The sequence below is a fragment of the Alexandromys fortis genome, unplaced genomic scaffold (genome assembly GCF_014885135.2).
Source record: "Alexandromys fortis isolate MF-2015 unplaced genomic scaffold, M_Fortis_MF-2015_v1.1 scaffold_26, whole genome shotgun sequence".
In the NCBI taxonomy this organism is placed as follows: domain Eukaryota; kingdom Metazoa; phylum Chordata; class Mammalia; order Rodentia; family Cricetidae; genus Alexandromys; species Alexandromys fortis.
In genome coordinates this window covers 9,044,686-9,066,314 of record NW_026067894.1, presented here as the reverse complement: position 1 = coordinate 9,066,314, position 21,629 = coordinate 9,044,686, and the positions used below count along the sequence as shown (strand labels likewise).

Below are 21,629 nucleotides of genomic sequence, written 5' to 3'. Positions count from 1 at the left end.
TTTTTTTTTTTTTTTGAGACAAGCTTTCTCTGTAGCTTTGGAGCCTGACCTGGAACTAGCTCTTGTAGACCAGACTGGCCTCAAACTCACAGAGATCTGCTTGCCTCTGCCTCCCGAGTGCTGGGATTAAAGGCATGCACCACTGCCTGGCTTAAAATTTTTTGGTGTGTGTATATGTGTATGTATACATGTATGAATGCCCCAATGCACATGTGAGGGTCAGAGGACAACTTGTGGAAGTCAGATTTCTCCTTCTACCATGTGGGTCCCAGTAATCTAACTCAGGTTATCAGTCTTGGCAGCAAGCAGCATTACCTGCTAAGCCATCTTGCTAGGTTTTTTGATTGACATTAATAACCCATTATTTGCATATAACAGTTCTTAGCATTTTAGAATTTGGAGAACTGTTTCTTAGAGTAAATATGTCACATATTTACGTAGACATAATTTGGGGAAAATGGCATAAACAATACCACAGCGTAGGATTTACCAGAGTTCTGCTGACTGTCAGGTTACTTGCCGGGAATCATTCTGCAGTTTCTAGAAAAGACTGCGGTGATTTGGCTTAGTTCTGACTTCACTGGTGTGTCAGTGGGAGCTGTGATTTGTGTATACATCATTCTAGGACTTTCGTAGAAAGAATGGAGGACAAGTTGAAGCAAACATTCCAAGTGTTTTGATTCTAGACGTGTCTGAGATATAGCATGCAAAAACAAAACAAGTGTTTGATTTTTAAAAATTGTTGAATTGTATGTGTATGATTTTATTATTATTATTATTATTACTGTCTGTGTGGCATATGTGTTCCTGGTGCCACAGAGGCTAGAAGGAAGGCTTGTAGTTGCATATGGGTGTGAGCCATCATATAGGTGCTGGGGCTTGAACCCAGGTCTTTTGGAAGAGCAGCCATACTCTTTTTTGTTTGTTTGTTTTTCGAGACAGGGTTTCTCTGTAGCTTTGGAGCCTGTCCTGTAACTAGCTCTTGTAGACCAGGCTGGCCTCTAACTCACAGAGATCCACCTGCCTCTGCCTCCCAAGTGCTGGAATTTAAGGCGTGCGCCATCACTGCCCAGCGTGCAGCCTTACTCTTAAGCACTGAGCCTTCTCTCCAGCTTCCAGCATTTGCCTATTTAGCCAGTATTCTTTGTCTTCTCGCAGATACATTCGTTTAAAACTGATTATTTTCCCTATCTTTAGGCCATTTACATGTGATCTTTAATAATATCTCCTAATACTCTCAATCTTGTAGCTTCGAGCACAAATGCCAGCCTGATATCCACATCATCTGCAATTGCCAATGTTCCAGCAGCAGCCGTGGCTAGCATCTCAAACCAGGTACCGTGCCCCATTTGTTCGTCTTTCTTGATGTGATTCACCTGTCTTTCACTTGCTCTCTTCTTTCCATGGTCAACTTGCCCATCTAAGAAACAACCAGGAATATAGTGTAGTCTGTTGAGTCCTGTTTCTAGATGGAATTCTCTGGCTACTGTCTTGTTTCTCTTTTTTCTTGCTAATCCTCCCAGGAATATGGTTCTGTTTACAGCATTACCTACTACTGTGTTTACCCCAAGCCTCAACCCTGCCCCCACTAGATCGTGCCCTCCATGAAGGCAGGGATTTTTCTATTTTTGTTCACTTTATCTTCCCAGAGCCTAGACAAACCCCAGGCACTCACTTAAAAGACACTCATAAGCATTGTGGGTGAATAAATATTTCCTGACTATTTGTAATTTGGTCTTTTTTGGTTTTGGGGGGGTTTTGGTTTTTCGAGACAGGGTTTCTCTGTGTAGCCCTGGCTGTCCTAGAACCCACTTTGTAGACCAGGCTGGCCTCGAACTCAAAAAGATTCACCTACCTCTGCCTCCTGAGTGCTGAGATTAAAGGCGTGTACCACCATGCCCAGCTGTGATTTGGTCTTGATCACTGTTCTATTGTGTATGTGTTGAGTTTGTTTTGTTTTTAACATGTGCAAACTTTCTCTGTAGCAACTGCTATGACCACTGATGTCTTTACCAACTTTTCTGGCTGCAGTTTACCTACTCCGTGTCTCACTGTCCCAGTCTTGCTGCATTTGTACTTCTGAAATACACAGTTACCTTGTGGTTGAGAGGGTGCTGTTTTGTTTTGGGTGGATGGTTTGCTTTTTTGAAGTAAGGCCTCACTGTGTACGCTTGACTGTCGTGGGATGCACCATAGTCCAGGCTGGCCTCAAACTTGCATCATCCTCCTGCCTGTCTCCTGAGCTGAGTTCACGTGCCACCACGGTGGTATAGTGTTTCTATTGAATTTCTACCTGTCCATCTGTCCTCCCTTCCTTTGTTTGTTTGTTTGTTTGTTTGTTTGTTTTTCGAGACAGGGTTTCTCTGTAGCTTTTGGAGCCTGTCCTGGAACTAGCTCTTGTAGACCAGGCTGGCCTTGAACTCACAGAGATCCGCCTGCCTCTGCCTGGCTGCAGGCTCTTTCACAGCTTTTCTCTTTGGTCTTCTAAGGCCTGTGTCTTTAGTTTTTCACATCGTAACTTACTCCTGAAGAGTGTTTAAACCAAACTTACATTGTCAGCTTAGATGTGCATCTGTACTCAGGTTTCTTATTTTGAAAATCATTGATTTCTTGGGACTGCTAGGTAGGTAGATAAATAAGATAATATATTAGGAAAATAATTATGAGTAATAGGGAAGAGAAAGCCTCTTTTGTTATGTAATAATCTTATTTTCCTCCCTTTGGTCCATAGGACTATCCCACCTATACTATTCTTGGACAGAATCAGTACCAGTCCTGCTACCCCAGCTCCAGTTTTGGAGTCACAGGTCAGACTAACAGTGATGCTGAGAATACCGCATTAGCAGCTACCACGTACCAGATTGAGAAGCCTAGTGCTATGGTGCCTGCTCCAGCCACACAGAGACTTCCCTCTGGTGAGTACAGAAAGCTAAATTGAGGACACTTTACCCAGCAGGTGTTTCCCAGTGATGGTAAAAATGATTTTGTTCTGGGATAAGTTGGTTTCACCATGCCATTGGTTTCCCTTTGCAAGTTTAAACATAGCAAAGAGACTGTAATGAGAAACTGGCAGAATGTCTGTAGATTCTGAGAACAGAAAAGTGCCAATAGTACAAATTAGTGTTTCTAGTGCATACTCTGCCCTCCCTTAAGTGTAATACACTCCATGGGGATCTGTAGACTAAGTGTACTTGTGGACACTTGCAGGGCTCCAGCTTTAATCCAGCCATGTCTTAGACTCCTGCTAGGAATTCAGAACAGGAGAACAGCCACAGTCCTTTCCCAACAGTTCTAACTTTGACTCACAAAGCTAGACACTGCTTGTGCATGGCTCTGGCAGGTGTGGCTCTGCCTGCACTGTCACCAGCAGCTTGTGAGTTACTATCTCGCTTTTCCTTTCAACAGACTCGTCTGCAAGCCCATCTCTGTCACAGACTACACCAAATAAAGATGCTGATGATCAGTCCAGGAAGAATATGACTGTCAAGAACCGGGGCAAGAGGAAAGCTGATGCCGGTTCCTCCCAGGACAGTGAATTAGAAGTATGTGAAGAAACTCACTGGAGTTACCTATTCTGTTCTCCTCACTTTCTGTCAAGTACAAGTCTGGAATTTGCAGAGATAATGTTATTGTATGCTGTGTCCACTTGAACTCCTGGTGGGGGTTAGGGGAGCAGTGAATTGGCCAAGAGGGGAAAACGTAAAAGAAAGTTCCTCCGTGTGCAGCACGACTTCATTCTCCCTTCCTGCTGCTCCACCACAGCACTGACTCAGGGTACAGGACTGGAAGGAAGGATAACACTGCATCTTAGGAGAAAACAAGGGGAGCTATGAATGATGTCATACTGTTTCCATTTGGAAATAAAAAAAAAGTGGGAAGATAGAATGAGTGAGTACCTGTGAGACACACAGATCTGGTGATGGCTCCATGAGAGTGCCAGGGACCATGCCGTGCTGAGAGCACTGTGGGGACTTACTGTGGGCATAGATTGCAGTTATGGTTGGAAAAATAGAAAAACATAGAAAATTCTAATGTTAAAATTTTTACATTACCTTTTTTGTAGTTTTAGTTTTTTTCTTTGATGTGGTTATTTAAAGCAAAGAGATTAATTTAAATGTGCTCTTTGGTGCAGGTAAATTGAAGGTGTATCTGTCTTTCTCTTCATTTTTGGAGAGCAAACACAGCAAGAAATAGGGAAACTAAAGTTCTGATATCATTCTTAAGAAAAATTAATAACTCCCTTTTTTAAAACTTGTACCAGAGAGTACATTATGCAAAACTTTACAATTTTTGCTGGACATAGTACACACCTGTAATTTCATGACTTAAGAAGGCAGGATCAGGAGATCAAGGTCATCTTTGGCTGCATGTGTGACTCCACCTAAAGAAAGTTTTTTAAAGGACTTATTGTTTTGTTATGATGTGAAAATTTTATGTGTATGAATGTTTTCTTATGTGTGAGTGTTTTGCCTGCATGTAAGTCTGTATACCACGAACATGCCTGGTACCTACAGAGGACAGAAGAGGTTGTCTGATCCCCTGAGACTGGAGTTAGAGACAGTTGTCGCACACATGGATGCTAGGAGTCAAACCTATACATGAGCAGCCAATGCTCTTAACTACTAAGCCATGTCTTCAGCCCAGCTTTACCATTTTAGGAGCATAATTCAGTGTTATTAAATATATTAGCCACCATTTCTGGAACATTTTCCTGTTTTTGTGTTTGCTTTTCTTTGAGATAGTCTTGTTCTTCTTTGAACTCCTCAGCAACCCTGCCTCACCCTCTTAAAAGTGTTGAGATGACAGGTGTGAGCCACTCTGCTCTGGGTTCAGAACCTTTCTTAATCCTAAACAGACTCACAGCAACTCACCATACTCTTTCCTGGCCCATGGCAACAACTGTTCTCTCTACTCCTGTGAGTTTGCCTGGTCTAGATGTATCTAAATGTGAACATACAGTGTCTGTTCTTCTGCCAGGCTCATTCATTAGTGCAGTGCTTTGGGGGTTTATCTGTGCTGCAGCAGGGATCGTAATTTCTTTTCTTTCAGTGGCTGAATGATACTCCATTTTGTATGCACATGCGTACTGTATCTTATCTTGTGTCTGTTGAAGGACTCTTTCATTTTTTAGGTCAATGTGAATAATGAGGCTTTGAGTACTTTGTACTACACTTCTTCAGTTTCTTACCCAGCAGTGGAATTTCTGGATCTTATTCTGTGTTCAAGCTCTTAGGAGACACCAGACTTTTACACGTTACATTCCCACCATTAGCCACATTCTCCTCAGAGCTTGCTATTTCTCTCCTCCCCTTTTAAATTGTATTTTAGGTGGTGGTGAGACAAGGACTCTCCTCATAGCTCTGGCTGACCTGGAACTTAGTATGAAAACTAAGCAAGCCTAATTCACAGTAATACAGCGGCCCCTCCCCTTTTTAAAATGAAAGCTACTTTATTGGGTGTCAAGTGATGTCTCACTGTAGGTCTCCTTTGCATTTCCCTAATGACCAATGGTATTGAACCTCTTTCCATGACCTTGAGTCCCAGAGCTTTGTCGTGTTTGAAATTAAAATGCACGACTCCTCCAATTTAGTCCTTTCTCAGGGTGGTTTTGCCTGTTTGGAGATCCCATCAGATTGCATGTGAATTTTTGAACAGTTTTTCTTTTTTTTAAGCTCAGTTTATTTTAAATTGTTAGTAATTAAGTTCAATAAGATGTAAACACTGTTTTAACCCGAGTTTAACTTTCATACTGTGGAGGGGCTGGAGAGGTGGGTTAGGAGTCAAGGGTATTTGTTGCTCTTACAGAGTACCAAAGTTTGGTTCCCAGCACTCACTCCCAGCACCTCCAAGAACACCAGACATGCATATGGTGCTCAGATGTAAAAGGGCAAAACAGCCATACACATAAAATGAAAAGAAACCTAAAGAGAGAATTTTAAATAAATAAAAAGAAAATAGTGGAGATTTGAATGTGATTCAGGCTGTAGACTGGCATGGCTGTTGCCACTTTAGCAATGTTGTCTTCTACTCCGGGAATATTTATAGTTTTCCATTCTCAGCAGTATTCTTTAGAGTTCTCGGTGTATTGTGCAAATCTGTTTTATTAGTTAAATTATTCCTGAGTGGGTTTTTTTTTTTACTTTTTTTCCCCAATTTTTATTTTATGTGCATTGGTGTTTTGCCTGCATGTGTCTGTATGAGGAAATCAGATCCCCTGGAACTGGAGTTACAGACAGTTGTGAGCTGCCATGTGGGTGCTGGGAATTGAACCTGGGTCCTGTGGAAGAGCAGCCAGGGGTCTTAACCACTGAGCCATCAGCCGAATGTTATTTTTCATGGGATTGATTTTAATATTTTTTCAGATCACACATTACATTAAAACATTAGGTTTGTTTTTATTTTTTAATGTATTAAAGACATTATCTTATACTCCTATTGATTTTTTTAAAATATATATATAATGAAAAGGCACTGAATTTTTGTTACATTCATTTTCTGTATCAATTCAGAATATTGTGTGTTTTCCCTCTTTTATTGTGTTGCACTAATTAATTTTATGTATTGATTGAACCATTCTTACATCCCAAGAACTGATCACACTCAATCATGATACACAGTTATTTTAATATGTTGGGGAATTTGGCTTGCTACTATTTTTCATGCCGGCATCGTTTTCCACAATGCTGTGGTCTTGCCTGGTCTTAGAGTAACATCGGCTTCACTGCATGAATTAGAAAGTGTTCCTTTCTTTTCAGTGTGTCTGTGGGAAAATTTAGGAAGAATGCTGTTAATTCTTACTTAAATAGTTTACTTAAAATTACTTAATTCACCAGTGAGGTCACTGGGTCAAGGCCTTTTTTTTTTTTTTTCTTCAATTTATTATGTATACAATATTCTGTCTGTGTGTATGCCTGTGGGCCAGAAGAGGGCATCAGATCTCACTACAGATGGTTGTGAGCTACCATGTGGTTGCTGGGAATTGAACTCAGGACCTTTGGAAGAGCAGGCAAATCTTTTAAATTACTGACTTCATCTTCATCTTACTACTGGCAGGCTTTACCAAATTTTCTGCTTTTTCTCAAGTCAATTCAGGTTTTATTGTGGCGATATTTTTATTTGTGATCTAACAAATAAAGCTGGCCCAAAGATCAGAGTGCGGAGCAAGCCGCTAGTTAACCATAAAGGCCAGGCAGTGGTGTCACACACCTTTAATTCCAGCACTTGGGAGGCAGAGACAGATGGATCTCTCTGAATTCAAGGCCACCCTGGGCTACACGAGATAGATTCAGTCTAAAAGAGAAACAGGAGCCAGGCAGTGGTGGCTCACATCTTTAATCCTAGCACTGGTGAGGTAGAGACAGGAAGGGATATGACTGGGCGGAGAAGGAGCTCACTACATTCAGCCTGAGGATTCCTGGAGGCAGGATCTTGCCACCTTCAGTCTGAGGATTCAGTAGAGGTAAAAAGTCTCTCTAGTGGTTGGCTCCTTCTCTGATCTTTCAGCATTTACCCCAATATCTGACTTTGGGTTTTTATTATTAAGACCAATTAGAACTTGTGCTACATTATATTGTGTGTTTCTTAGAAATTAAGCTATTTCACCTGGTTATCCAACTTGTTGGCATACAACTGTTCATAATTCATAGTCAGGGTCCATTTGTTTCTATGAAGTCTATAACATCGTCTGCACTTGCATTTATGATCTTAGTAATTTGAGTTTCTGTCTTTGTATTTGGTAAATGCCAATTCTGTTGATATTTTCAAAGAACCCACTGTTGCTTTCTGTTGGGGAATATTATTTTAAGGTGTGTGACTCTTGTTTACCTCTCTGAAGCAAGGATAGGCAGGGCTGGCAGGCAGAGTATAAATAGGAGAAAATCTGGCAAAAGGTAGTCAGGATAATTTAAGATAAGAAAAGCTGACTTGTTTCTTGCCGACTTTTCTTATGTTAACCCATCTGCTTTCTTTCCTCTGGGCTTTTATCTTTCTTTACTTCTTTATACCTTTCTTCCTTCTTGACTTGCTGTGTAGCTGCCCCTGAAGCCCTCCTCTCCTTGTTCTCTGTTGCTCTTCTTCTCTCCTCCCAGATTTCTCCATCTGTTTATACTCTGCCTGCCAGCCCCACTTATCCTTGCTTCTGCCTCGCTATTGGCTGTTCAGCTCTGTTAGGACCATCAGGTGTTTTAGACAGGCACAGTAACAGCCTCACAGAGTTAAACAAATGCAGCATAAACAAAAGTCACACACCTGAAAATAGTATTCCCCAACAGCTTTCATTGGCTTTCTCTATTACCCTGTTCTTTTGGTTCTTTCTACTTTATTATTTCTTCCCTTTTGGTAGCTTTAGCTTTAGTTTGCCGTTCTTGTCTAAATAGTATGGTGTGGCTGTAATTTGAGATTTTTCTTCTTCTTGGACTGGGGATTGAACCCAGAGCTTTAGGCTTATAAAACATAAGCTCTTCTCTGAGACTTTCCACTTCCTTTGTCTTCTTCCCTTTGTTATGAATTCTTGCTGTGTAGCCTCTTTCTCCAGTTTTGGGGTTGCAGGCATGCACTCATGTCAGCTGCTCTTTTGGTACAGGGTTTCACTGGGAATCTCTGGCTAGCCTGGAATTCTCTGTATAAATCCAGATGTCCTCAAACTCAAAGAGATCCCAGGCCTCTGCTTCCCAAGTGCTGGAATCAAAGGCATGCCCTCATACCAGCTGCTTCCTTCTTTTTTAATGTATGCATTTACAGCTAAACTTTCCCTTTCAGCATTGCCATCACTGTGTCTCATAAATTTTAATATGTTGTATTTGTTTTCATTCATTTCAATATATTTATTTACAATATATTAATTACTACCATTCATCTCTAGCTTTAGATTTCTTTTTGGGACCATTGATTGTCTAAAATTGTGTTATTAAACTCCCACATATTTGTGGACTTTATTTTTTAGTTTTGGTTTCTCATTTGATTCCACTATAATTGACAGATAATTCATTTTTGTCTCCCCTCCCCCCCAGCGGGTATTTCTCTGGGACTTGGATGAAACCATCATCATATTTCATTCCCTTCTCACTGGATCCTATGCTCAGAAGTATGGAAAGGTAATTCAGTCTTTTGTAACTATCCCTCCTCTGGCAAGATGAGCAGCTGACCTAACTCTCCCAACTATTAAGGTAGTAGAAAATCCATTTTCTCTGCTGCCTGTCTTGCCCTATTGACTTTTTGCTTTTATATATATATATGAGTATTAGTGATTGGGGCTCAAGAGATGGCTTGGTGATTAAGAGCACTTGCTGCTCTTATAAAGGAGCAACAAGTTTGGTTTTTGGTTTGGTTCCCAGCGCCCACATGACAGCTTACACCACCTGTATCTCCAGTCCAGAGGATCCAACACTCTCTTCTGCACTCTGTTGGCACTGTATGCATTCAGACCAAACACCCATACATATAAAAATTAAAAATAAAGCCGGGTGGTGGTGGTGCACGCCTTTAATCCCAGTACTTGGGAGACAGAGATGGGCAGGTCTCTGAGAGTTCAAGGCCAGCCTGGTCTATAAGAGCTAGTTCCAGGACAGGCTCCAAAGCTACAAAGAAAGCCTGTCTCGAAAAAAATAAAAAATAAAAAACAAACAAAATCCCTAGTACTGGGGATCAAACAAATGCTAGGCAGCTAGCCCTACCTTGTTGACTTTGAACTCTCCATGTATAAACCTGACCACATAGCTGCCGGGCAGGCTCCATAACTAGGTAGGTTTGATGGTCAAGCTAGACGTTTGATTAGGAGAAGTACTAAAAGCTGAAGGTGTTCAGGAGTGCGTTTTCAGGTTGATGAGATGGCTTACCAGGAAAAAGTGCTTGCCGCCAAACCTGAGTTCAGGCCTTGGTAAAAGTGATGAATTAATTCCCCACAAGTTGTCCTTCAACAATGTGCATGCCTAAACACACACATAACAAAATAAATAAGAGTATTTTTAATTAATTTTATAAGCATTGAAGTGTAGGAATAAGACTCACTTGAATTTAATGAAATCTAAGGGTTATATATTCCAAAGACTGACCTACTAAGCCTTAAATCCCTAAAGTTTCTCTCTCTCTCTCTCTCTCTCTCTCTCTCTCTCTCTCTCTCTCTTTCTCTGTCTCTCTCTCTTTTTCTTTGAGAGAGTTTCTCTGTTTAACAGAGACTTATTATAAGTATAAACGCTTGGCCTTAGCTTAGGCTTGTCCCACTAGCTCTTTTAACTTAATCTAACCTGTTTCTAGTCATCGATGTTGTGCCTTGTTTTTTTTTTTTTTTAAACTTTCTTTCATTGTGTATGTCCTACTTTCCTGCTTCCTCCATGTCTGTCTGTCTGGCCCCTAGCATCTCCTTTTTCTTTTTTGCCCCCCAAACCTAAATTCTTCCTCCTACTTACTCACTCTGCCCGAAGTCCTGCCTATACCTCCTCCCTTGCTATTGGCTGTTCAGCTTTTTATTAGATAAGTTGGGTGCCTCAGGCAGGCAAGGTAAAATAGTAACACATCTTTAAATAATTAAATGCAACATATCTTTATAGTTAAACCAATATTCTGCAACAAATTAAACATATAGATAAATAGATTTCTAAAATAGATTGTTGTTGGGGACTGTGGACCTCCAGACCCTGAATTTCCTGTAAACAACTTGTTATGCTTGCAGTTGCTCTGAGAAAAACAACTTGTTTTTCTGTGTTTGCAGCTGCTCCTCAAGACCCTCAGGAGTTCCTGATGGCAGGGGAGTGGTTTCTGGTGGGTTTGGCTGGGCGTGGCTATCAGTTAAGGATTCCTATATTAGCGGCTCTGAAACACAATATAGGGGACATTCAAGGATGACCAGTGTCTGTGTTTTTGTGTATTTCAATCTCCAGCCACTTGCCTGGCTCGCAAACTGTCCAGTAGTGCAGGCAGTACACTACAGGCATAGTACACATACGTAGTACAGGCGCTACAGGACCATAGTACGGGTAGTAGTATGGATAGTACAGATTGTCATATGATTTCTGTTAAGTTTGTTTTGAGACTAGGTCTCATTCTGTAGCACAGGCTGGCCTCTAAATGTCAATTATCCTTCTGCCTATCAGCCTCCCAAGTGTTAGGATTATAGATGTGAGCCACTACCCCTAGATCTAAAGTAGATGTGCTTTTTAAAAACTGAATTGTATGTGTAATCTTCAGTGTGAACATTACTGTAGCAGAAGCATGAGCTTAGGTAGGTTAGCTCTATGTCTGTCTTAGTCAAGACAGGGTCTCACTGTTGCTTTGACTGTCCTGAGCTCAGTCCTCCTGCCTCAGCCTCCTGAGTGCAGAACTGGGTGTCGCCATACATTATCTCCAGGATCGTGTTGCTTCATTTCTAGAATTACTTATAAAAGTTGTTCACTGTCTTGCTATTCCCAATTATCTGGGATTGCCAGGAATCTCTTCTGCAAGTACTTTCCACGGTCTGACCAACTGACAAGCTCCCTAAATCCCTTACGAAAATAGGTATGTTCTAAATGACCTTGCTTAGTTTTAAAGCAACCTGCGATGGTTGTCCTGCACATACTTTGACTCTGGCCTTCTTTATTTTCTGGCTGATAGGATTGTTAGGTTCCCAGTGTTCCGTGTGTCATAGGAGCAGAAAGGAATCGTGCACATTACAGTAGCAATATTTGAATTGTAATTATAACTTTATGAAAATACTGGTTTCTAAAACTGAAATCTTGACATTTTTAGTAATAACTGTCCATAGCCTCTATGTTCTGTAATCCCAGGTTCTTATAAATGTTAGTGTAATTGTATAAGGTTTGAAGTATTGTGTGTGACCAGTATTGTTTTGGACATGGCTCAAAGTTGTTTCAAAATATCTGAAAGTTAGAACCAGTGTTGTGACCAGAGTTGTGACATCAAACCCTGTTCTCACTCCTTTTTTGTTCCAGGACCCAACAGTAGTAATTGGCTCAGGTTTAACAATGGAAGAAATGATTTTTGAAGTGGCTGATACACATCTGTTTTTCAATGACTTAGAGGTAAGTGGTTTAAATTGTTTTTCTGCTTCTGTTAGAGCCGATGCTTGTATTTAGAAGGTGGGAAATTAGATATACCAGAGGTGGAGCGGTTGTGCTAACACCACAAGTGTCTTTCTCTGGGAAGAACAGTGTCACAGCACTAGATCTGGGTGTCCTAGTTTAGACTTAGTTGATTTTGCTTTGTTTTTTAAAAAGAGTTGGATATGTGATATTTTGGGTTTTTTTTTTTTCTTTTTTTGAGACCTGGTCCCCTATAAACCAGAGGGGCCTCAAACTCACTATGTAACTGAAGACGACCTTGAACTTGTGATCTTGCCTCTACCTTCCCTGTGCTAGAATTACAGGTGTGCCATGGTGCAGGAGTTTATGCAGCGTGAACAGGGGTTTGTGTGTGTTAGTCAGCACTCTACCAGCTGGAGTTTGTTGGAAGAGTTTAGAAGATGTTTTTAACAGATTTTTAAGCACAGGAGTTAGTAGAAAGAGTAGTACTAAGAAAGAAAGTTTGTGGATTTCTCAGTACTGCCCCTTTGAGACAGGTCTGGTAACACACCTGTAACACCAGCAATTAGGAGGCTGAGGTAGGAATATCATGGTTTCAAGACCTGTCTCCTGTCGCGTCCACCCTCGACCCGCAAGGATGACGCAACCACCAGAGCTCTTCTTACTGCAGTTTATTCCAGGACTTGATTTACTTTCTCTCTCTTTTCCCCTCTCTCTTCTTCCTCTCCCCTTCCCCTCTCTCCGGGCAAACCTCTCCCATCCCTTAAGTAGGCATGGGCTGCCAACCCCGAACTGCCAGGTGGGCACTGCCCATAGGTTCACGCATATGCAGGCAGCTGATAATCATTGCGTGATCATAGCATAGGTCAGGCCTTAGCCGTCTCAGGAGTTGATTATACATCTCCATCAGGTGTGACACCACGCAGCTCGCTACAGTCTCCAAAAAATAAAAATTCACTATTGTTTTGGTTACTTTATTCGGGAGTAAAATACAGGAATACTACCATAAAAGTCAGTAATCTAATATGTTATTAAATAATTTATAAAAGATTTCATTATTTGCCCTTATAATCGCTTTTGTTTGTTTTGTTTTGTTTGAGTCGATCTCACTATGTAGCTCTAGCTGGCCTGAAACTGTGTAGACCAGGCTGGCTTCGAACTCACAGAGATCATCCTGCCTCTACTGCCTGAGTTCTGGGATTAAAGGTGTGCATAACTATAGCCTTCTACTGCTTTTAGAAAAAATATTTTCCTCCTTTTCCTTCTTTCTTTGTCTTTTTTTTGAAGGTGTGTGTGTGTTTTCCATTTATGTTTGTCCATGATGCCCCAAGGGGGCACCAGATCCCCTGGGACTGGGGTTAAAAGCACCCTTTGGGTGCTGGGAAATGAACCAGCCCATCTGGAAGAGCAGATGTATGCTTGGCCACTGAATCAGCTCCAGTCCCTATGCCCAGCTTCTTGATTATATTTTGACTATTCTTTAATTTTACCTTTTTAAAAACAATAATTTGCCTTCTTGGTCCTTTGGTCTCTAATTGATAGATGATTAGTATAACTCATTGCTATTAGCTGTTTTATTGTCCACTTTAATTGACTTTTTTCTTTTCAGTATAATTTTTCAAAGGTCATTATATGACACAGATCAAAGCCTGGTATCATATATGCACTATAAATATTTTCTTTAAATAATTCTAACTTTTCCATGCCTTTTGGAAATCCATAATTTTTAGTTTTAATAAAGAATTATTATTACATTTTTTCTTCTGTATTAAAATGTTTCTAACTCTTGTTTAAAGTTTATTTGCCTACCCTCAAATGGCAAAGATATTCTTCTGTGTTTTCTTATAGATAGAAACTTTTAATAGTTTTTGCTTGGTTTTTGCCTTGTTTGTTGTTTTTCATTTGGAGACCTATAAGTTTTTGAGACAAGGTCTGTATAACCCAGGGTGACTTTTAACCTTAAAATTTTTCTGCCTCAGCCACCTGAGTGCTGACTTTACAGGCATACAATACCATACATGACTCTGACTGTATTTCCCCTTGTGTTTTTTACCTGTGTGTAAGTGAAGCTCCGAGTACTCTCTCACCATTTTATGAATAGGTGAATGGAGCATGCAGAGAGGGTGTGGTGAAGCTCTTGGCTTTGCTTTTGGTGTTCCCTCTGGAAGTAAACGTGGTCCAGCAGATCCCAGGATTGGGAGTGTGAAAAATTCAGTGTGGGAGTCTTGGGCTGGTCCCATCCTGGGTGTGCGCAGTCATCTTGTTCGAGAAACTAGTCACATATGTTCCGGCCAGAGGAGCAGGTTGTGGGGGCACAGGACAGGTGGGGAGGGAAAAGCTGTTTGTACTCCATGTCTTCACACTCTGCAGTGTGTATGTACTACCTCACTTCTAAAAGTAGTAATTTTGAAGTAAAGAACATGTTATAAATACACAGTAAGCCCTGTTCTTTAAATGCAGACTAGTTCTCTAGCAAATCAGATTCCTGTAGCTCTAACAGCAGTGGTTTTACCTCAGCTCTACAGTCCTTTAAACCTGCCCTCAACTCACTTGTTGACAAATTGAGACAGCATACTTTCTAATCAGTGAGCATTAGTGGAAACCTACTGTGTGCCAATAATTATTCCCAAATTGTACTGATTTTCTAGACATAGTGAGCACTCAGGACCAAAAGTTCTGGAAGAATTTGACCTGAATGTGTTCCTGCCCCCGGGTCAGTAGTTCTCAACTTTAGGGGCATAAGAGTCCCATGAGTAGTGTCTTAAAATTGAAGATTTTAGGACTTCAATTCCAAAAGTTCAAGTAGGTCTGCCATGCACCCAAGAATACGCACTTATAAAAGTCTTCCCCAGGATTCTGATGCAGGTGCCCTAGTAGTGTTAGGGAACACATCAAGCTGCCAGTTGAGGCAGTTGGTACATTTGAGCTTGACAGAAAATTCCACTCCTTCTAGTCTCTTTCTACCACTCACCAGTTGTCTGATCCTGAGAAAATCATTTCCCCTTCCTTTAGAATACAAGTTCTAGATCTAACATTGACTTAGATGGTTTGTGCTTATGCATATATTTAGGTAGGCATTTCTGTTCCAGCTATTCTGTTTTTGTTTTTAAGATTTGTGTATTTAATATGCTCTTTTTGCATGTACACCTGCAGACCAGGAGAGGGCATCAGATCCCATTACAGGTGGATGTAAGACACCACCTGGTTGCTGGAAATTGAACTCTGGACCTCTGGAAGAGCAGCCAGTTCTCTTATGATACCATACTTCAACATCTGTTTCATCTACAAAAATTAATTGTATACAATCCAAGCAGTGGTGTGCAAATCTTTGATCTCAGCATTTGGGTGGTTGAGGCAGACAGATCTCTGAGATTGAGGCCAGCTTGGTCTACAGAGCGAGTTCCAGGACACAGCTAGGCCAAGTGCCTCACAACTACCTATAATTCTAGACCTAGGAAATCTGATCCCCCTTCTTGCCTCTCTTTCTAGTTTGCACATATACACATCTACAGACACACATACACAAAAATAAAAAAATAAAGTAAATCAACCGGGCAGTGGTACAGAACTGGTCAAGAAGGTTTCATAAAAACTGTCTGCTGTTTAACAGGTCTTAATGTACTTGGACAATGGAGAGGGCCATGTGCCAGAGAGATTACAAAGTATTTCATCCTTCTGCCATTGTATGTGGTCCTTTACATGGTAGTGATAGCACTTCTCTTCCCTGGAGTGAAATAGTGCATTTTGTCTTTTAACAGGAGTGTGACCAGGTGCATGTGGAAGATGTGGCTTCTGATGACAATGGCCAGGATTTGAGGTGTGGTAAACACGGTGATGCCTTGAACATCAGTACACCCAGTATATGCACAACACTGAGTGCAGAGGAAGAGAAAGATGAGAACACTCACTGTCTACTGTTAGAAGAGTCCAAAGCCAATGTAACTGACCCTGACATATGCTGAGGCAGCGGTAGAGAAGTGATGGGAGCAGAGCAGGAAGTGGAGTGGTGCTGATCTGTGAGGGGAGCAGGTGCAGGCACCTTTAGAGAGGCCTCAGTGATGACCCCAAGAAATCTCAGGTAGTGACACTGGATGCTGAGCCTGCATCTCAGAGTGAAGAGTATTCTCCTTCAGAGAAAGCATGCTTCTAGACTAGACGGTCGTAGTTGCGCTTAAGCATCAGGAACTTTACCCCGTAATCGTGGAGCTTTGATGGTGTCAGGAATAACCCTACGAATAATAGTCAACTGTCATATTCTTGTGAAAATTAAACCAGGGCCGTCCCATTGGCAACTCAGTCTCCTCATTCCTCTTTTGGTTACTCTTTCTTCTGACCATGATCCTTTTAAAAATACGTATTATTTCTTGTCATTGCATGTACAGATGCGGGCACACACGCTTGCTTGTGGAGGTCGGAAAATAACTGTGCACTCAGTCTCTCCTACCTTTACTGAGTCCAGTTGCCATGGTTGTGTGGAAAGCACAATTACTCACTGAGCCATTCCAGTGGCCTTGACCCGGTGATCTTGTCTAAAAGACACCCAAACATTTAAAGACTTGAGAAGAAAAGACTATCTTATCTTTTCATGTTAATTTGTTTTAATGTTTTACCCCTTTTCATAGGTAAAATGTTCTTTCCTGTGTCTTCCCTAAAATTAAGCATTTTATCTATGTTTGGTGTTAGTTTTTCAAGACAGGGTTTCTTTGTGTAGTCCTGTCCTGGAACTTACTCTATAAACCAGGTTGGCCTCAAACTCAGAGATCTGCCTGCCTTTACCTGCTGAGTGCTGGGACTTAAAGTGTGTACCACCACACCTGGCTCATCTATAATTTCCTAATGGCACAGCAGAGCGAGACACACCTGTCCATGTAGCACTAAAAAGGAAACCTCTCCCTCACAGACAGCAGCTGCTCATGTGTCGTGCCTTAATGGCTGAGATTTTGTCTCTTGGAAGCCTCCTGTCAAGCTGTTTATAGCTTGTTTGCTTATATATTATTGTTTGTTTTCCTTTATGTGTGAATGATCCAATTTCCTATTTTATGTCTTAGCAGCTTTATTTGTTTTTTTATTAATTTTTTGAGACAGGATTTTTCTATATAGCCCTGGTTGTCCTGGAACTTGCTCTCTAAACCAGGCTATCCTAGAACTGAGATCCAACTGCCTCTTGCTGGGATTAAAGGCATGTGCTGTTGTAGAATGTTACTTTAACTAGGTAAAGGTGTGTTGCATTTTTGTCTCGCCTTGCCTACAGCACCTGATTGGTCTAATAAACTGAATGACCTGTCGCTAGGCGGGTGAAGGATAGGCAGGGCTAGGAGGCAAAGAGAATAAATAAGAGGAGAAATCTAGGCTCAGAAAGAAGGATGAGGAAGAACAAGAGAAGGAGGAGGAGAACTGAGGGAGATGCATAGGTGGTCCAGCCAGAGATGGAGAAGCAGAGAAAGTAAGATGTGTAGAAGTGAGGAAGATAATAAGCCCCAAGGCGAAAGGAGATAAAGAGAAACAGGTCAAGTTTAAAAACCTCACCAGAAATGTGCCTAAGCTAGGCTGAGATTCAAAACTAATAAGTCTCTGGGTCATGATTTAGGAGGTGACCAAAAAGAAAAAGCCTGGTATGGTACAATGTGCCACCACGTCTTGGCTTCTTGGCAGCTTTATTTAATGTATTGAGTCCTGTTTTGACATGCTGGGTTTTTTGAAAAAATCTCGCCTGTGCTGCTCAGAACTCGTTATGCAGCCCGTCTGACCTTAATTTATGCTCCTCCAGATTCAGTCTCCCAAACGCTGGAATTAGATGTGAGCCACCATGGCCGGGTCTGTTTCTCCTTTTCACATAGCTGTAATTATATTTACATAACTGTATATTCTGCTTTTTTCCCACTGTATAGTGTTCTGTTACTAATGAAAACAGTCAGCCTCTGTGGGGCGCTGGTGCTTAGGTTACTTTCCTCTCAGTGGTCACCATCATTTTGTCCTGAGAAGGTCAGGAGCGACTGGACATGCATGGTGGTGCACACCCGGTGTTCTAGCCCTTGGAAGGGAGAGACAGGAGGATCAGGAGTGTAAGTCCAGCCTCAGCTACCTAGCTACTTATAGAACTTGAAACTAGTGTAGGCTACATGAAGCTTTTCCTCAAAAAATAAAAAATAAATAAAAAATAAAAACAACACCAACAGAACCAGTATCCATGAGAAGAGTTTTAAAGTATTAGCTTTATTTATTAGACACAAGGAACAGAGCACAGAATCTCAGGTAACGTTTAACCTCATGCCCCGTAGGTATGGATTTTAATTTTCATATCCCCCCTCTCTCTGCAGCAACTATAGTTTCTCAACGGATGGCTTCAGTGGTTCAGGAGGCAGTGGTCATGGTTCATCTGTGGGCGTTCAGGGAGGTGTGGACTGGATGAGGAAGCTGGCCTTCCGCTATCGAAAAGTGAGAGAGATCTATGACAAACATAAAAGCAACGTGGGTGGTAAGTGTGGACACAGCCAGTCTGAATCTGTTCCTTAATGGTTTCCTGCATTCCTTTCTGAGAGTTCCCTTAATCCACCTTGCAACTTAATTAATTCTTAGGAATTTATGTCATGTTAATTCTGTATTTTAAGCAACAACAACAAAAAACACAAACCAGGCAATGGTGGTGCACACCTTTAATCCCAGCACTCAAGAGGCAGAGGCAGGTAGATCCATACAGATCTACAAGGACAGCCAGGGCTATTACACAGAGAAATCTTCTTTCAAGAAAAAAATATTAAAATTAAAAAAAAAAAGAATGGAGCCAGGCAGTGGTGGCACATGCCTTTAATCCTAGCACTCCAGAGGCACAGGCAAGTGGGTCTCTATGAGTTGAGACCAGCCTGGTCTACAAGAGCTAGTTCCAGGATAGGCTCCAAAGCTACATGTCTCCAATAACACACAAAAAAAAAAGAATGGGAGATGATAGTTAAGGCTCTGCACCATTGATGGCTATTTGAATGGGAGTTTCAGTAGAAGCTCTACATTCCTAAATCCTCTTAATGTAACTTCGGATGATTATGCTATTTTCTTTAGACAAGTATCTTTTTAAAGAGAATGTGCTGTTAGTTGACTTCCCTTGCTGTGACAAAATACCTGAAATGATCAGTTTAACAGGATGAAATATTTATTATTTATTTATTTTATTGGTCATTTGGACCTGTTATCTTGAACTTATGGCCAACCAGAACATCATGGCAGGGGGAGGCTGGTCATCTCATTGCAGCAGAGAAAGAGGGAGGAGGAAGTGAAGGTAGCTTGGTTCCTAATATCACATTAAAGCACCTTCAGTGAGAACAAGCCTTCATTACATTAGCTTTTGGAGAATATGTAAAATCTAAACCATAATACATCCCACAGATTATTATTTGGTTGGTTGGTTTGTTGGTAGGTAGTTGAGACAGTCTTGTTAGGTAGCCCAGTCTATCCTTGAAATTGTTCCCAAGTACTGAGACGCTAGGCATGCCCTACTATAGCCACCTCAATATTTCACATTTGATGCAGAATTTTTAATGAGTTACAGCCACTGTTGGTACTAATTAAGACTGCCATAGTTTGAATAACAAATATCCACACTCATCATGGCAACTCAAATAGTTGGGAAATAGGTCCAGGATCATAGTGGCAGTGTTCATGTGCTGTTATCTGAAAGGCCTTGGAAATATTATCTGCCCAGAAATGTTGTAGGTTCATGGATTGTTCAAAATGGAAGAGACATTAGAAATCTGTTGCGCAAATAATAAAAACCCAGAAAAGGATGTTGGGGATCAAATGGAAGATCAGAAAAGCAAAGCAGCCAACCACTAGAGAGTTCTTACCTATACCAAGACTGGGCCATCCTGTCTTCAATGTGACTGTAGACTGAGACCCTGAGCTCCTGTCTCCTCCTGTTCCTCTCTAGTGTGCCACCCATCTGGCCTCTATGGCTAACTAGTGTAGCTGCTGGGATTAAAGGTGTGTGCCTCCACTGCCTGACCTTTATGGCTGACTAGTGTAGCTAGCTTTGCACTCTGATCTTCAGGCAAGCTTTATTAAAACACAAATAAAATATCACTATAGAAATCTACTCTAAATACCTCATTTACAATTGACATTTGACAAATTAGCATCCATCATAGGGGCAAGCATAGCATAACACAGTCATATAGAGCAAATTAGTAGGCTGGCCACATTCCCTGACCTGAGGTCAATGCACTTTCCAATCTTGTCGTTCATTTACTAGCGATGTGCTCTTATAAGAAAATAGTTAAAACTATGAGCCCTCACCCTCAAAAAAGACTGCACACAGTGCTGCATGAAGTTTAGGATTTGTGTGGATTACACAGGAGAACATTCTGCCATGTCACAGTCTGTGGCTGAAAGCAGAGATGGGGCTTTGAAGTTGAGTTGGGTCATCCTGTGACAGCCTTCTGATAGCAAAGAGACAAAGTCATGGGCTTCTAGCTCTCAGGAACCTAATTTCTTTTTTCAGATCCTCCCCTCCCCCAAGCCTAAGTGTCTGATTCTTTCCTGCCTACTGACTAGACCTCAGTTCCTGGAGAAAATGATACAGCACACCTGAACCTGCTTGGGAGAACATTTAAAAAGTGGTACCAGCCAGACATGTGTCACATACATTTAATGCCAGCACTAGGGAGGCTGAGGCATGTGGATCTCTGAGTTCAAGGCCCGTCTGGTCTACATAGTAAGTTCCAGGCTAGCCGGGGTTACATACTAAGATTGCCTAAAAAAAAAAAAAAGTAATATCTCCCTATAATACAGGACTTTTTATAATTCGGAGTCACACTTGCTCTTTAAATTTTGTGACTCAGAGTGTTCTGACAGTGGGTTCCTATAGAGATCTGTTATGTTTTATGCCCAGTTAATCTAGTCCTAGAGCAATGTGTTGTCTGCTGTCGGCTGTAGCTGTTTCCGCTGTAAATATCCTGCAGGGGATGTTCCTGTGCAGGGAAGCTTGTACAACACCTCACTATGACGCTTATGTCCTGTTATGGTGTGCCCATAGGGAAGAAAACAATTTGGTGAGGAGTCACATTGGAGTAGTACCATTCTCAAAGTTTTCTAAACCATGTGGACTGTATAACCTCAGGGGCTCATGGGGGTTGCTTCTTTGTATAGCAAGTATATTGGCTCCTGGTCTGCAGCACAGCAGCGGATAAGCATGGCGTAGAAAGAAGGCTTTATTTTGTGTCACAGTGGCAGTAGGAGAGGGCAGCTGACCATCAAGTCCACAGTCAGGAAACAGAGCGAAGAATACTTGTGCTCAGCTGCTTTCTCCTTTGTGTTCAGTTCAGGACCCCGGGCCATCTACATTTAGGGTGTGGGTCTTCCTACCTCAGTAGCCTAATTCTGATGATCCCTCACACATATGACCAGAGATTTGTTTCCATGGCGATTCCACATCCCATCATGTGACTATCAAATTGACTGTCATAGCAGTTTATGTTGTCAGATAACAAATGCGTCTGCTTTTCTCTGAAGGCCTCCTCAGCCCGCAGAGGAAGGAAGCGCTGCAGAGACTGAGAGCAGAGATCGAAGTTCTGACAGATTCCTGGTTAGGAACTGCGCTCAAGTCCTTGCTTCTCATCCAGTCTAGGT

General features: G+C 41.5%; 1 protein-coding gene across 2 annotated transcripts in view; it reads left to right on the top strand.

The window, feature by feature from the left end:
- Positions 1-21,629, top strand: part of Eya3 (EYA transcriptional coactivator and phosphatase 3) — an 80,676-nt gene that overhangs the window by 47,225 nt on the left and 11,822 nt on the right. For both annotated transcript variants that reach the window (XM_050150336.1, XM_050150337.1), the window contains 8 exons: positions 1,250-1,335; positions 2,732-2,915; positions 3,406-3,542; positions 9,009-9,092; positions 11,925-12,014; positions 15,773-15,831; positions 18,332-18,489; positions 21,513-21,627. In XM_050150336.1, the coding sequence (XP_050006293.1) occupies positions 1,250-1,335; positions 2,732-2,915; positions 3,406-3,542; positions 9,009-9,092; positions 11,925-12,014; positions 15,773-15,831; positions 18,332-18,489; positions 21,513-21,627 (913 nt within the window). The remainder of the gene's footprint in view (positions 1-1,249; positions 1,336-2,731; positions 2,916-3,405; positions 3,543-9,008; positions 9,093-11,924; positions 12,015-15,772; positions 15,832-18,331; positions 18,490-21,512; positions 21,628-21,629) is intronic.